Source organism: Gadus chalcogrammus, chromosome 1 (assembly GCF_026213295.1).
Source record: "Gadus chalcogrammus isolate NIFS_2021 chromosome 1, NIFS_Gcha_1.0, whole genome shotgun sequence".
Taxonomy (NCBI): Eukaryota; Metazoa; Chordata; class Actinopteri; order Gadiformes; family Gadidae; genus Gadus; species Gadus chalcogrammus.
The window spans coordinates 26,058,923-26,075,536 of record NC_079412.1 but is presented as its reverse complement, the minus strand read 5'-3'; the positions used below and the strand labels follow the sequence as shown (position 1 = coordinate 26,075,536).

General features: G+C 50.4%; 1 protein-coding gene across 1 annotated transcript; it reads right to left on the bottom strand.

The window, feature by feature from the left end:
* Window positions 1-2,909: 2,909 nt before the first annotated feature.
* Window positions 2,910-16,238, bottom strand: mbd6 (methyl-CpG binding domain protein 6). Its single transcript, XM_056596342.1, has 20 exons — window positions 16,021-16,238; window positions 14,901-15,091; window positions 14,422-14,561; window positions 12,522-12,624; window positions 11,250-11,421; window positions 10,657-10,870; window positions 10,237-10,503; window positions 10,061-10,116; window positions 9,660-9,933; window positions 8,874-9,557; window positions 8,395-8,792; window positions 7,248-8,106; window positions 6,965-7,070; window positions 6,894-6,900; window positions 6,001-6,159; window positions 5,603-5,748; window positions 4,629-5,456; window positions 3,431-3,483; window positions 3,214-3,280; window positions 2,910-3,000 (listed from the first exon to the last, which is right to left on the bottom strand). The coding sequence occupies exons 3-20, from the start codon at window positions 14,535-14,537 to the stop codon at window positions 2,929-2,931; spliced, it is 4,581 nt and encodes a 1,526-aa protein (XP_056452317.1). The 5' UTR covers window positions 14,538-14,561; window positions 14,901-15,091; window positions 16,021-16,238; the 3' UTR covers window positions 2,910-2,928.
* Window positions 16,239-16,614: the final 376 nt, after the last annotated feature.

Sequence of the window (16,614 nt, the reverse complement as noted above, 5' to 3'; positions counted from 1 at the left end):
GACGTGATAAGACGTCGAAACGTAGGTTAAAAATCACAACAGGATTCCCTACATAATGGAAATAACAGATGTTAGGGAATTGTTCAATAGCTTCTTTCCGACAATCTCGTTTGATGTCGGTCTTTTATTTTTCCGACGATGCCCGGTCGCAGAGAGGTTGTTCTGGTCCTGCCGGCTGAAGGTGAGATGCTGCCGTGATGTGTCTTCTGTATCTGCTTTCCCCTCCTTGCTACAAACCAAGGCTCCGGGCGTACAGTGGGGGGAGCCTCTCGCGGGCCCAAACCAATCGGTTATCAGAACCCACAAACGCTGGGTGGTTGGTCAGCAATCGATGATTGGTTGGTTACGGAGTGAAGTCCCGCCCACTGCACACTCGGGCCCTTGGAGCAACAGAACTAGCTTTCCCCTTTGTCCTTTGGGCGTGGTCTGCATCTTGCCCTTTAAAGTGGTACCCTGCGCCTCAGCATCCCAACCAGCTCCCGCCCCTTATTCATCCGGATGGACACGAGAGCGGATGTATCCGAGTTTATTTTTGAGCCTACGTAGTCTATAAATGCTGTGCACTGTGTAAGCATAACATTCAATGTTATTACATACATGCAGTAAGAATGTAATTCATGTTGATATATTACTATTAATCGATTGTATTACTGCAGTTGAAAATGTGTAGTCTGCCTGACAATTATTCACAATTTATATGTTCAATGCTTTCCTGGTAGGATTAATGAACTAACTATTTTGGGTAGATGACATTGGAAATATTGATCAAAGGATGAGACGCCGGACATTAACGGTGCATCATCGTAGAGTCCCACTGGAACCGTGCAATGACGAAGCAGCATAAGGCTTTTCATTCACAGGCTGCTTTTAAAAGGGGCCTACTTTCACTGCGTCTCAACAGCACACACAGCCATTACAAAAGGAATTTGTAATAGCCTGAAAGTTGTTATTCAATGCAAAACCAACATCAAAACAGGATTAGTGTTTTATGTAAATAGTTTAATATTAAATAAAAAAAGACTCCCATATAAAAAGAAAGCTAAAGTCCACAATTTAATCTTCGTCTTTTTAAACACAAGTATTGAAAACAAAAGGGTAGAATGAGAAAAATACTTAATTACAATTCCCAGAAAAAAATTAACATTTTGTCTTTTTCTCTTGTCTCTCCTTCTCTAACAATATAAAATCAAAATCAAAAGGCATTAACTGTACATATGTACAAATATCCTAGTGTAGAAATTGCATAATCTGCTATCTTTTCCACTTCTATTATTTTTTTCATTAAATACAGCTATTTATCTTAGGGCAGGGCAGTGTGTTTGGAGAGCTCAATCAGTGATATGAAGAAAACAGGTAGTCAGAGATAAAGATAGGATGTCCACAGTAACACAACATCACACTTTTTCATTCAACTACAATGACATAACGGTAATGAAAGTGTATAGCTCAAAGTATTCCTATGCATGTTCAAAGACTTCATTCCACTTGAACATTTAGGACTGTGTGGACAATGTGATATACCCACACACACACACACACACGCACACGCACGCACACACACGGTCTGGACAATATGACAATGCACTGAGTGACATCACAGTGTAGCTGGACATTTTTGTATCTTTTTTAATATTTTTCATTTTCTTTTAAATACAAAAATAACCAAAATTTGTAGCCATATAAATCTAAAATAATTGTGGGAGTTTTGAAACGTATTGAATGGTTATTACAGGCTACTTATACTATTCAGAAGTGCCTCGAAATGTGGGCGCGTCTACCCACGCAATTTTGAAGACTTCAAGTTTAGCGTTTGCTGTTTTTCTCATGTCCTACGGTAGGTCTTGTAGTATGAACAAACACCTCATGAACATTGCACCCCACATTGCACAGCGACTTTGTAACAGACATACAAATAAATAACCACAAAGGAGACAGTGAAAGCATGATAAAGAAAAAAAAAAAAAAGACATGATTGTTTTTTTCTTGGAATGTGAATACCGGTTAAATTCAAACCGGTTTCAGAGAGAAATAAACGGGTTTTCACTGGTGGTTCACATTCAAAATTATTTCCACAAGCCTGACGAAAAATATATACATATAGTTATATATGTATATATAAAGATAACAATGTTTTAAGGTTTTAAAATTGTTTTAAATAAAAGATGGTTGTTCCCTTTTGACATTTTTTCCTGACATTTTTCCAAACCATAGGAAAGACTTTTGAAGTAAAACCAGTGACTTTTTCTTTTCTTTTTTTTTTACCTTGGATCGAGGTTGCACTTTGTCGAGTAACCGTGAATTCAACCAAACCGTAACGCTACACAGAGGGCCGGACTAGAGAGGGCTCAGAAACAGCACTGTTGTCCAGCACACTGCCAAGATGGACGCCATACTCATACAGAACACATACACACACAAACACACAAACTGATATTCATTTATACTCACTCACTTTCAATGGAGAGCAAACGTATCATTCAAGTAGATGGGCTCATCCTGACTCACAGTAAACACAATGAGAGGAAACAGTACATGTTCATTTGCTTTTTTTCTTTTCTTATCTTATCTTGTCAACATGACTCCACAGCCGTTCATTGGCCGATCCCTGACCAAACCAGCCAACCATTATTTTTTCTCTTTCCTAGATCCAGGAGAGAAACTAAGTGAGCTAAATCCCCTCTGGATCCTTCTGTGTGTCTCAATCTAGAGCTCTCCTATGTTTCCAATAGTGTTTTCCTTAATATCTGACATGACAAAGGTATAGTATTAGTGCAGTTGTAAAAAAATTAGAGAACATTTCTTTAGACAGTAGACGGTGATAGAAAAGGGAGAGGAAGGGTGAGGCGGGGAGTGTAGCCGAGGGGGGGAGGGCGTCGGACCATCCTGATTGGTCCACAGCACTGGAGTGACCTCTTCCTCTCCCACCAATCACTGCCTCTGAGACCTGGCTCCACGTCGCCGCCGTCCCCGGACCGACCTCTCGGGCTTCAGCAGGACCGCCTGCGAGGCATGAGCATTCAGGGGCCACAGTTAGTACGCACGCGCACACACCACACACACACACACACACACACACACACACACACCCACACACACACACACACACACACACACACACACACACACACACACACACACACACACACACACACACACACACACACACACACACAGAGACACAGAGACACAGTGTGGTGGTGAAATGTTTCTCACCGTGGGTCTGGTCTCCTCTAGGCCTGGGGCTTCCATGTCTCTAAAGTCTTCTAGAACATTCTGTAGCCTGGGGATAAAGAAATTGTGTACGGTTCATGTTTCTTGGTCCTGGTTGGATAAAAGGTCCTTACTCTTTCAGACATGGTCCTGAAATCAGATGCTAATAATAATATACTTGGTGCCCGGGAGCAAACAAAGTATTAAAACATAATCTTACGTTTGTTTCCTCTTCCTTCCTCTCCTGGCTCCTACCGTCGGGGCGACCTGATCCTGAGAAATGTCAGAAGACAAGATCAATTACAAATTAGTTGCGTATCAAAAGAAAGATCCTTTTTTCATAACTTGGCAAACAAATCCTGAAACCCTGTCTATATTATGAACCAAGCTCTTTGCTGAGGGGGGCTGTTTTGGGGAAGCCAGGGATTGATGCAATAGTCAGGGGAGCGGGGAAACTCAAATGGTCCTGCACACTCAAGAGAAGAGAGGGAGAAAGCCCCACGCCACTTCATCATGGAGGGGTGGGGAAACTACCAAGGAACACCTATACGAGGAACCCGTTACTGGTCGAGGAACGAGTGGTGTTTTATAGGCTCCATTGTGGATTCAGCTGCTAGACAAACAGCCATGATCAACAGCTAGTTGGTGTGAGTCATGCTGGCAAGGGGGCAACCCAGGGAGGAGACTGAGGGGCAGGATGACGAAAGATGACGAAGGATGGCAGGCGGAGGAGGAGGAGGGGGAGGAGGAGGAGGAGGAGGCTCAGGATGACGGCCTGATAAGCTGATATCACTATAGTATTACGTGGACTACTTCGGAGGTTGTGATGAATATGTGATCAACACATTAAAAAATAAAAGGCCAATGGTGGAAATTACACAATTCCCGGGAACTGTATTCTGAGTAAACCCTTGCAAGAAAATGTATGAGAGGGGGAGGGGGGGGGGCGGGCACTGGCGGACAGCCGAGCCTCAAGTTCAGGAGTTACAGACTCTGCAGCTTTTTTTTTTTACAGTTTATGCAAGTCATTGACCATTTATCAATTCGTAGTCCGGGCGCAATCAATTTGTAGTCAGCTGTTAGACACTGCCTCGAGACAGTCTCGCACGCCCAGATCAGGGCGTCTTCCCGTGACGGAAGAGCACAGCCCCACACCCCAGCGTCATTTGGGAAGGGATAACATCACATTGTAGCATAACACACACACACAAAATCACGTCTGCCCTTTCAAAGCAATAAAGGATGGAGAGGAATACTAATATTCTAATACCAGGGTCCCCCCTGGATGTTATTGAAGGCACTCCCGACCACTCACACCATGAGTCGAGGGGGTGTAGGGGGAGACGTATACAGGAACCCCCCCCCCATCCTAATCTCCTTATAAAGATAACTACAAAACTGTTAGGGGACATGCTTACCCTGCCCTGGTCCGTGTGCAGCAGCATGGCCCCTACGCCCCCCTCCTCCTTGGGCCGCCCGCCGGCCCCGTCCCTGGGGCCCAGGTAGCCCCCGGCCTGACCCAGGGTCACCCCGCACTGCCTCTCGGGCCCCGGGTGTCCGTAGGGCCGGGAGTCCGTCTTGGCCTCCTCCAGGTAGATGGGGGGCAGCGGGGGCTCGTGGCGGGTCTGCCCCTCGGCCACGCGGGCCCCCGTCTTCCTCTGGGAGGTGGGCGAGGAGGCCCCCGCCTCGCTGGGCTTGGGCGCGCCCTGGGCCGGCGAGTGGGCGGCGGCGGCCGCCTCCAGGCTGAGGCGGGACAGGTCGGGGTGGCGGAGGGAGCAGGCCCGCCGGGGGCTGAGCGAGGCCGGGGCGCCGGCCTGGGGCAGCGGCGGGGGGGGGGGGTGGGCGGAGGCATCCTCCACCAGCGCCGAGGGGAAGGAGACGGGGGGTAAGGCACAGAAGGGCGAGGTGGGGTCCGCGGGCCCCGAATGGGCGCCCTCCTCCTGCTCTTTTGCGCTGACCTGCAGGAAGGAGGTGTAGATGGTGTCCATGAAGGAGGTGTACGGGTCGATCAGGCCCCCGCCGCCCCCGCCCGCCCCGACCCCCCGGGCCGAGCCGCCCTCCGGGCCTCCTCGCTGCTGGGGGGGCGCGGGCGGGCAGGCTGGCAGGTCTGGGGCCGGGGAGCGGGTCGGGCTGGGGACCGCCAGGGGAGCGAGCTGATTGGCCGGCATTTCTTCGTGGGGGGCGGGGCTTTGTGTTCCTCCCAACGACATTGGCTTGTCTTCCTCTGTGGGCGGTGCGATGTTGAGCTGCAGAGACACCGAGGAAGGGTTTTAATAACACACAACTAGGATAAAGATGAATCACACTTAAAATAAAAAAATATAGAATAAAAGTATTTGTATGACAACCTGACTGTATTATGTTAATTATAGGACATTTCATGTATCTCTACCTGTATGTTGTTGAGCAGGTTGATGGCTCCGTCAGGGCCCTGCAGCAGAGGCATGCCCAAAGCAGAGGCTTGAACTGGGGGCAAGAGCAGAGCCCCGTTCCCCAGACCCACCATGTTGTGAAAGCCAGCGAGGCCCGAAAGATCACCTACAAAACATTCACAAAATTAGTCTAAATGATACAAATGTTGATAAGTTAATTAATGCAAATAAACTAGCTTATTAGACATTTTCTATTCCTCTCTTTGCATTTTGGATCAGAGTTTCTTCTTATTTAAATGTCAGCAATTCAGTTGTGCAAACAAACAAAATAACCCCAAAACCAAATTAATTTAACATAAAGGGCATCAGCCCAAATGTCCCTGAACCCCATTACTGCAGCCTGCTGGCAGTGACCCACCGAGCACGGCCGGGTTGAGCAGCGAGGGCAGCAGCTGCTGCAGGAGGTGGTTGTCCTTGCCCTGAAGAGGCAGCGGGATCAGGGTGTCGCCGGCAGGGTCAGAGGTCACCTGGGGAGATGAAGAGCGGGGAGAGGGGAGGATGACGAGGAGGAAGAGGGCTTAGACAACGAGGAACATACGCACTCGGTCAGGGAGGGACAGCGTTAAACGCGGCCGAGGCCTGCTGACGCAATAAGTACCCACCGATGTTTCGCCGCATGGGACGTTGACAAATACCTCTCTAAATCGATGAAGATGTATTTTCGCATGCAACAGTGTTTCAGACAACAAATCCATCGGCGTAAAATAAAACAGACCTCGGTTAAAAATACATTGAAGGGGGGGGGGGGGGGGGGGGGGGGGTGATGTTAGGAAAGGGTTTAAGCGTTCTTTTTAACAGGAAAGCTCCGTGACTAAAGGGGAAGAGAACAACAATGGAAGCGGCCCCGGGAACGAGCAGAGCTGTTGTTCTAAGGCAGGGGTGCCCAACCAGTCGATCGCGGTCTACCAGTAGATCGCTGACAGATCCCAAGTCGATCGCGAGGGTGAAGAAAAAAAAAAAAAAAAAGATTTTTTTTTTTTTAATAAAATTAAATTTGCGCTGGGACATATACGCGCGTAGCGCATGTGCTGTTAACAGCAGTTTGAAAGCCGTCAACAGTAGTTACACACTCCTAAACGTTGCATGGCTGAGGGGAAACAAGCTAGGTTCAACGATACAACCCCCCCCCGTCAACAATTGTTCTCTTCACCCCCCCCCCCCCCCCCCCCCGGCTTGAAGGTAGGTTTGCTGGTAGATCTCGGGAGGTTGGCTACTTGAAAAGTAGATCTTGGGTCAAAAAAGGTTGGGCACCCCTGTTCTAAGGGGATGGCTGCGGGAGGACACGAGAGAAGACACTACGGCGGAGAGAGGCGGCCTCCTACCTGAGGTGGGGTGTGTTGGGTTTGCTGTGCAGTGGGGGCTAGCTGGGTGAGGGGAGGCGGGTGGAGCTCGGCGGAGCCGGCCAGCGCGGCGGCCAGCAGGGCGGGGCTGAGGGAGAGGAAGGCCCCGGGGTTGGGCGAGAGAGGGGAGGGGAGGAGGAGCGCCTGCAGCGCCTGCAGGGAGCCCTCGGCGGAGTTGGGAGGAGGAGCAGGGTGGTGGTGGTGGTGGTGGTGGTGGTGGTGGTGGGGGGGAGGCGGGTGTGGAGGAGGAGGGAGGAGGCCCTGCAGGATCTCTAGGAGGCTGGGCCCCTGGAGGCCCGAGGGGTCCAGGAGGCCGGTGCTCTTGTCCAACGGCGGGAGGCCGTCGAGGGAGGCCGGGAGCTGCTGCGACTGGTGGAGGGGGAGCTCCAGGCCCAGCTGGCCCAGTCCCGATAGTCCAGAGAGAGGTAACATGGGGCCGTGCTGTTGGCCCAGCAGCAGGGAGGCCATGAGCAGAGCCTGGAGGCTGGGTTTCTCCGCCAGCCCCAGGTCGGCCTCCTGCCCCGGGTTGGAGGCGGGGCCGTTCGGGGGCGGGAGCGGGTTCAGCAGGCCCAGCGGCAGGTCCCCGTGGGCGCCGAACAACAGGGGCAACAGGGGGAACAGCGGGTTGCTGTTCATGTGCTGCTGCTGCTTGTGTTGGTGATCCTGGGCGTGCTGCGCCGTGTCTTGCTGCTGCTGCTGCATCATCATCTCTGGGGACTGTGGGTCGGCCGGGAGATGATCCGACAGGTTCTGCTGGGAGGCCGGACCCTGCCCCTGCTGCCCGCACATCCACATCCCCCCGAGGGGCAGAGAGGCCAGGACGGCGGGGTCCAGGAGAGAGGGCAACCCCCCGGTGGTGGACAGCAGCTGAAGCAGCTGCTCCTGGTTCATGAAGGGGAAGGCCTCGGCCAGAGAGAGGGTGGTGTTGTCCGCCAGGGCGGAGGGGGTGCTGGGGCCGGATCCGTCCCCGGGGGGCTGGGGATGAGGTGGAGGAGGGCTGCTGTGGTGGTGTTGGTGGTGGTGGTGGTGGTGGTGGCCCGGTGTAGGGCCTCTGCTAGTGTCTGGGGAGGGTTTAGCCCCCGTGGAGGTGGTGTCAGCGTCAACACCGACACCCTCTCCTGGTTCTGGGGAAGCACAATGTGGTATGTATGAGAAACAACCCGACACATATTCGGTGCATTGGTTAACTTTCCCAATCAGTTGAAGTAGCGGTGTGTGACAATCCAACAAAGAAGAGAAAAAAATACATTATCTGAGTAAAACTGTGTTTTGTGTCTCCCTCAAAACCCTTTTGCCTCCACATTTCACACAAAATCCCATTCAACCTTCTCGTCAGTAAACACATTCTTGCCTGGCCCTCCATCAAACAACAAGCGAGTCTGCAGGGTAATAAACCAAACAACATGGCTCACCTGCGCTGTGGTTTCCCATCTGGGTCCGGTCCGAGGAGCTCTGCTCCACCTGGGGCGAGGTGGACGAAGAGGCCAGCAGGTTCAGGACGTGGTTGCTGAGATCCAGAGGCTTGGGGGAGGTGGCCGTGGCCGCGGCGCCCTGAGAATAGCTCAGCTCCCCGGGCGTCGGCACGTCTGTGGCCTGCGCTGCCATGGAGACCAGCAGCCCCAGGGACTCCCGCGAGGGCGCTCTGGAGAGCGACCCCGCCGCACGGTGGTGCCCGGGGGCGGGGCGCCTCTGCTGCTGCGGTTGTTGTTGTTGTTGTTGTTGTTGTTCCGAGGCGGAGGGTGAGGGCGTGGTGCGGGAGCGGGGCGAGTGGGGGTTGGAGGGGGAGCAGAGTCTCTGCACGGGGCTGGACCTGCTCGAGTGCGTCTGGGACGGAGAGGAGGAGGAGGGCGGAGGAGGCGTCGCGGTGGGGAGAGGGGTGGTGCTACCGGGCCGGCTGGGGGACTGAGTCTTTAGGGAGCGGCCGAGGGACGAGGGCTTGGAGGCGCACAGCGGCGGCCTGGGGCTCTGCCGCTTGCCGCCCTTCCCGCCGCTGCCCCCGCCCCCGGCTAAAGACCCCAGTTGGGCGGAGGCTGAGATGGTGGCCGCGGCCGAGGCCTGAGCGTTCTGGACGCTCAGCAGGTGCAACAGGGCGGAGAGGGGCTGCGTCGGGGGATCCAGCCCCGGCGGAGGCCCCGTGTTGGCCGTCAGGCCTGTAGTGAAGTCCAGGGCCTCCATTTGTCTGGAAGGCCCAGCGTTGGGTGCCATTTGATGGGCGGCGGCGGGTAGCCGGGGGGGGATCTGTCCGGGGGGGAGATGGTAGTGGTTCTCTAGGGCGATGGCGTGGTTGTGTGCGGCTGAGGTAGAGGAAGGGTGCGAGGAGGGGGGAAACGACGAGGAGGTGGACAGGTTGATGATGGCGGTGGAGAGGAGGTCTCCCGGCGGCGTCTTCCGGGGCCCGTTGGCGAGCTGCTGGGTCTCTCTGAGCATGCTCAGAACCGTGGGCGACTGCCGGTGGCGCTTCCGGTGTGAGGCGTTGCGCTCCACCGCGGGGGGTAAGTGATGAGCGGACGCCACCAGGGACTGGGCCAGAGGGTGTGATGGAGGGAAGAGGAAGGAGGGGTGCGGGGAGGGGTGCCTACTTGCAGAGATGGAGGAAGGAGGGGGGTTGTGGTGTAAAGTGCTGTTTTTTACCTTCGTCGACTGCTGCTGCTTCTGTAGTTGTTGTTGCTGCTGCTGCTGCTGCTGCTGCTGCTGGGTCTCTTTCAGGAGCTCCAGAGGACAGGCCGAGCTCGCCGGGTTGCTGCCCGTGTGCAAGCTCTGGCCCTGGGTGGTCTGGTTAGCGAGCTGGGCCTTAGCGGCCGCGGAGAGCAAGCTGCTAGCGGGGAAGGAAGTCGGGTGCGGCGGCCGGCTCTGATGGTGGTTCAGGAACACCCCCAAAGGCAGACCAGAGGACCCGAAACCCAGCGGTCCCAAGTTCCCCGCGGAGCCCACACTGCCCATCGCACTCCCCACTTTATCCAGGGTGAGGGATAGGTTGTGGGGGAGGCTGCTGCTGCTTTGGTTGGCCAGTAGGGCGGCGTTGGGGGGGGGGGGGGAGGGGGAGGGGGAGGTGGTTGTGGTTATTAGTGCTGCTGTTGCCTGAGTTCTTAAACTGCTCCAGAATGTCCTCCAGCTTGTACTTGGAGAAGTGCAGGCTGGGATTGGGGGAGCCACCGGGGAGTGGCGAGTGCGGGGAGGAAGAGGAGGAGCTCCTCCTCGGGGGGAAAGCGCTCCCCATAAGCCCCCCTCCCCCCTCGCCTCCCCCCTGCTCCGACAGCAGGGAGGAGGCGGAGGGGTGGCGGGAGCGCTGGCGCGGCGAGACGCAGCTCATGCTGTGGATGGAGGGGGAGGGGGCCGGCGAGAGGGAGAGGGGAGACCCCGCCGCCACGGAGCCGTGGGGGTGACGGGGGCCCGGGGCCAGCGGGGAGGAGGGCGGCGGGGAGAGGGGCCCCAGGCGAGGCGAGCCGGGCGTCTCGGGGGTCTTGGGGGTGGACCTCTGGCTTTGACTGAGATTCTGCGGCGTCGCGGTGGGGCGGGGCGACCTCTGTGTGCCGCCGTACGGGAAGGGGGAGCCGGTGGAGGCGTTGGAGGAAGAGGAGGACGACGAGGAGGAGGAGGACGGGAGGGGAGGGAGGTGAGGATGCTGTAGTCTCCTCAAAGCGTCCAGGGCGTGGTGGGAGTTTGTGCTTGTGTGCCGGAGCGGGGAGGAGCCGTTGTAGGGGTACAGGGGCCCCGGGGAGGTCCGGGGGCTGGTGCAGCCCGACGGCGGCTGGAGGTTGCCGTGGGCGCGGGCGGGGTGGGGGTGGGGTTTGGGGGGGTAGGCACAGCGCTCCTCTTCCTCCCGGTCGGCGCGCCCGCCCAGCGCCATCCTCTTTGGCTCGCGGTGGTCCGACAGGCCGCTGTGGCGCTCTGCAGGCGGAGAGGTCCGGAGGGAGGCGAAGCAACGAAAACAATCAGTTTTGTGGCGGACGGTGTAAAACAGAAACAGATGCCTGGTGGAGGGCGTACGATTGGTACACTTCAAATTCTACTTCAAGTTAGGTTTTGCAAAACAGATCGAATGGAAAAGTAGTAAAAGTACACCAAGCCATCTTGATATGAGACAGACCGAAAAATCTACTACAGGTGTATTAATGCAGTGTATTTTGAGCTCATTTATACGTTTACTGTAGGAACCAAACACAAAGTAAATAGCATCCATAGCCATATCAAGACTGTACAGTAATAATCTATCATAGTTAGCTTAGCCAGCTAGCCTAGCAACAACAGTATATGGCTATCACTCTACCTGGAGGATGGAGGGTGGCAAAGGGCAGCTGTGACGCCTGCATGCTGCGGCACAGCGTGGCCATGGCAACCACTTTCCTGCGATGGTTGCAGAGTTTGGTCATATCCTGCTCCGCCTTGCCCAGTGGTTGGCTGTGCTGCTCCACCTTAACAGCCGTGCCGAAGTTGAACACCTGCACCCAAGGGATTGATAGATGGCTTTTAACAACTAGCATTAGTGAAGAGGACAAAGGGCATACAGAGGCTTCCATTTAAGATATCCGGGTTTGGCATGTACACAGCTACATGAATACAAATAAATTACATTTATTTGTATTAATAATACAAAGAATGTCAGATTGGATTACAATCACAAATGAATACTTGCAATTTTTCCCAAACTGTATTGGAATTTAATAAATCAGCATTAATAACTACAAAGGTGAACATCTGCTGTCAACATCTGTTGTCGGTACAGGCTGCTGCAGTGTGGACTGCAGCATGGGTTTTGTTGGCAGAACAGCAAAGAGATTTAAAACATAGAGCGGAAAAAGTGAGAATGACATGCCGAAAGTACGAACACAGTGCAGAAGGAGAATGTCATGCCAAAAGGACGAACACACAGCAGAAAGAGAGAGGATGAAATGCATAAAGTAGGAAACAACGCAGCCGAGAATGACATGCAGAAGGAACAAAACACAGAAGGAGAGAGAGGACACGTAGAAGGTACAAAACAACACATACAGAATGAGATGCAGAAGGAACGAAACAACAGACACAGAGAGAATGACAGTCTGCAGGCATAATAAATCAATGCAGAAAGAAAATGACAGGCCTGAGGTACGAAACAACAGAAACAGAGAATGACATGCCAAAAGGTACAGAACACAGCAGATAGAGATGGCATGCCGAAGGTACGAAACACAGAGCAGAGAGAAAGAATGTCATGTGAGGGAGATATGAAACAGCATATAGAGAGAGCGAGAAGAACATTCAGAAGATAAGTAACAGAGCAGAATGACATGCAGAAGATATGAACCAGCGGATAGAGAGAGTGAGAATAACATGCAGCAGATACGCAGCAGAGCAGAAAGAGAGACAATGTCATGCAGAAGATAGAAAACGGCAGACACAGAGAGAATGACACATGAAATGACTGCACGCCGAATTTCGCACCCAAGCATCTGTTTGTTTTTTGCTGACTCACTGATCTGGCTCCTGTGTTTGAGACAGCAGCTTACCATGTGCCTAGTTGTGTGAAGTTTTTTTTTTTATTTGACTATGATGATATTACCTTTTGGATGACAAGTGGACACTCTAGGCCACATTTGCAGGTGCCATCGGTCAACAAGTAGGCCTTGACCTCCTCCAGAGAAGACAGGCAAGTGCCACTGGGACTACAGACCAGAGGAGAAATCCCAGTATTAAGCACAACCCAACTCAATGCAATAGTCACAATGGGTCTCCTCACAAAATCAAACGACTACCTTTATCCTAAACTGCAAGATGACACAATGTTTGAATTACAAGATATGCCAAAAACATCTTCCAACACCAAGTAACATATTTCGACAACCAAATTCCTACTTTCCTCTCACGCAGCGCCTTCCACACAATTTGATTTCCAAGAACCCCAGTTCAGGTCTGATGGCAATTTTTTTGCGGTCATGTAGTTAATAGAGGATAGTTATTCAAGCAAGACAGCATTCAACAACTTGAGTCCTCTATATATCCCTGTCCATGCAAGAAACCTTTCAGGAATTGAGAAAAGTAACTAAAATATCAATTAAATCTGGACAACAACGCCTTATACAGTTTTTTTTACAAAAGAGAATAGAAGATTTTTATGTTACCATTATTTAAGTCTGAGGGGTGACAGATTGGTCATGGGGTCTTAAAGTGACGCAAGAAATAGAAAATAATCAATTTTAGTTTCACAAACCTATCAAATGATTATGTTCCCTTTGTGGGCCCACAGAAAGCTCTGCCACTGCAGATTCTTGGTTCGAGTCATATTTTCCCATGTCGTTCCGCAAGACGGTGAAACCATATCCTCGCTAGCATAATTTTTAATAAAGTTCTAGTATAAATAAGGGGGAGTGCTCAAGAGTGGGACTCAAGTGTGACACAAGAATAGCTGGTGGAGACACTGTTCTTTTTGTAAATGAAAACAAGAGAATCTACTTCCATTGGACATCATTCAATTAGTGTCAAAACTCAATTCATTCCACTAGAATCATGTGATTACGTGGGCTAATGCCCGTGGTGTTCTTTGTAGCTCAAACCATTCACAAACACCTCCGCAAAGGATCCACAAACAGAACCTAAGGCAGGATACTCTTTATGAAAAAAAAATTGAAAATTCCCCCAACTCCAAACCCTCCACTCCCAAGAATACCGCACATTCGAAAAGCAAAGTTTTGTTTTGGAAAGCTTGGGGCCAGATGTCCCAAATTCCCAATAATGGTTTCAGGCCCAACACGATGAATGTTTTCACATATCCACGTTTGAATCCAGCATGCTGTATCCATAAAACCTGACATGCATGTCGCTACAGTATGATTGGTGGATCAAATTGAAGGCAGCGCTTGGGAGCCCCGTGCCAGAGAAACCACTTAACCAAAGTGTTGAAAAGACAAGCAACCAACCGACTGGGGTATCTTGAGGCTGTTGCTGTCACTAGGCGGAAAATCAGCCAGTAATTTGTACCAGTGAAACGTACGACACTGAACCATAGCTAAAAAGTTGCCCAGCCATGCCTTATTTCTCCGGCACAGTGCATAAAAACAATGCCATTTTTGGGGGAAGTACAGGCAATTTTTGGAAAACCTAAATAAGCCATATTATTCCTAAAATTAACCCCAATGTACATCAGCAACAATAGCAGATTTGAGTGTCTATTTACTGCGGTTGTTAATCTGTACACACAAGAAACACACATGCATACACGCCACATACACACCCACACATTGAACTCTTAAAAAACATTCACCAATACACTTCATTAGCCTTGAACAAAACATTGACAAATACATGCAGCAGAGTCCTAACATATTGTAGTCTACCTTGCAGTGTTACTTAACACCAACAATATTGAAGCGCTGCATTCCCACACTAACTCCATGTATAACCAATAGTACCATTAATCCCCGTATACATGAACTTAAACACCTTTCAGAAAAAATCCACCCTACCTGACATAGAGCACCTGTCCGCTCTCTAGCCGGCGCTGCCAGCCAATGGGGACGTGTATTGCTATGGCCTGGACCCCATCCTTGTCCCCACTGACAGTCTCGCTGCCTCCCATCATTTTGTGACGTCTGTCTTCCAGAACCTGGGAAGAGCACAGAAAAATAAATAAGCACCAATCTATTGATTAACTCACATCTGAATTGTTGTTAGGTAGTGCATCATAGCTGCAACTAATGTGACAATTATTTGATACAAAATATATATTAAATATTGTTTATTTATTTATATGATGTACAGCTCCATTTATTTCAGATTGAGATCGATGATGATCTTGACAATACCCATATAAAAATAATCTGTTAATATCTTATCTATAATCGATATATGCATGTGAGACGAGAGGTTAAAAATAGATTTGTACTTGGAAACTATAGCCACACCGATTACTTGCATTCGTCTCACAGTATAACAGACTGCATACCTTGTCATCTTTGGAAAGCCAGGATCTGTTTAGGCTAGGATATCCGCGGTCCGCTGTGCATGCTGGTTGTTTGGAAGGACAGACTCTGAGAAACACCGATTTGATGTTCCGTAAAGACTGTGCTTCCTGCGAATCCGCTATTCGGAAAATAACTCCTTGAGAAAGTCCTCAGTTCATGTCCATGTGAAGGGCTGTCGAGAGAGCATAAAAATGATTTATATAACAGTACACCATCTACATATTTTATGTCCTTATCGTTTAATTAAACCACTGACCTACACGACCTTACATATGCAATAACAAGCGTTTTAAGAAGCGACGACCACCTTGAAGTGGGAGGGTGTGTTACGCCAGGCCTGTGTACTTTGATTAGGCGATGTTACGTTACGAAGCTACGTTACGAAGCTAATCTGCAGCTGTGGTTATAAATAAGTTGAAATCCAACACGCTGACAGCTTCAAAAAGAAACACCAATTTGCTCAAATTGACATTCAGTATTTCGCGATGAACCTCAACTGCCCAAACATGGCAAACCAGAATGCAAAAATGTTTTTTTAGTAAATATGGACGTGGATACCAATGCTAATAACCAAGCTAATGGCTAAGCTACTTTGCTACTCTACTTTGTGCAATGTTGTCGTGACAGCTGTCAGGCGCACTAACCCTTAATAGCAAAAGTCTTGTGAGGCACAATTTAAAAACGAACGAACGCACAACAAGAGACATATAGTCCCCGTCTGTAGTGGGGACATCGGTGGCGTCTACCGGGACTAGTATCAGCTGAACGGGTCGGGTTTTCTCTGCGTTCAGCCCGATGTTTTCCAAGTTTTGGACTCTCCGTTTTCTCTAGCTCGCGGGAGAATCAGGAGTTAGCCGCATGCTAGCCAACTAGCTGAAGATTGTTTTGGATACAGTTGCTCAGCTTCTTGGAAAGCATCAAATTAACAACGCAAACTACTTAGATCCGATACGTGTGGGTTCAATTGCGTGACGCTCGCAACGTCTCCTAGTCCGGTTTAAAAAACAAAGGGCGACAACGGTTCATTTTACTGCGCCTCGGCTCCCAGGCTAATATTAGCCAAATAGCTGGGGTGAAGAGCTAGCATGGGTTGAAATTTACTTGATTCTTCACTGTCCCAAGAAGAAGGATGTCCCGCTCCGGCTGCACAATCACCCGACCCTTACTCCCGTCACTCTTTCATGAAATAACCGTGCAATCCGATATGTATATCCAACATCTGAATCGATCCATTAATCCTTAATTCATAGTTAGCCCACTGTTATTTTTTTCTTGCAGATTCCGTGCAAAAAAAATAATGGAGTTTTCTATCGCGCCTGCGCAATGGTTTGGGAGAGTGTATTGTACCCGACATGCAACGGGACCTTTGTGGTGTGTTCCAGACATGTCTCGAGCTCCTTGATAAAGGATACGATAAGAAGCAATTGCATAATAATAGGCCTACGACAGATGTCTTTCTATAAAAGAGCACAATAGATCCGGGTGCATCCCATATTTCTCTCTTCAGTCCAGTTTATTATGCCATACTGTAGCACCCACAATTTAAACATATCTCTAAGATACCAATACATTGCATTTGACAAATTGGGTTTAATCCCATTCTCCAAAAGGAAATCCATTCATATTATGCATATCATATATTATGTGTAAAAAAAAAAAAAAAAAAGAATAATAATAATAATCTAGATGGAAACA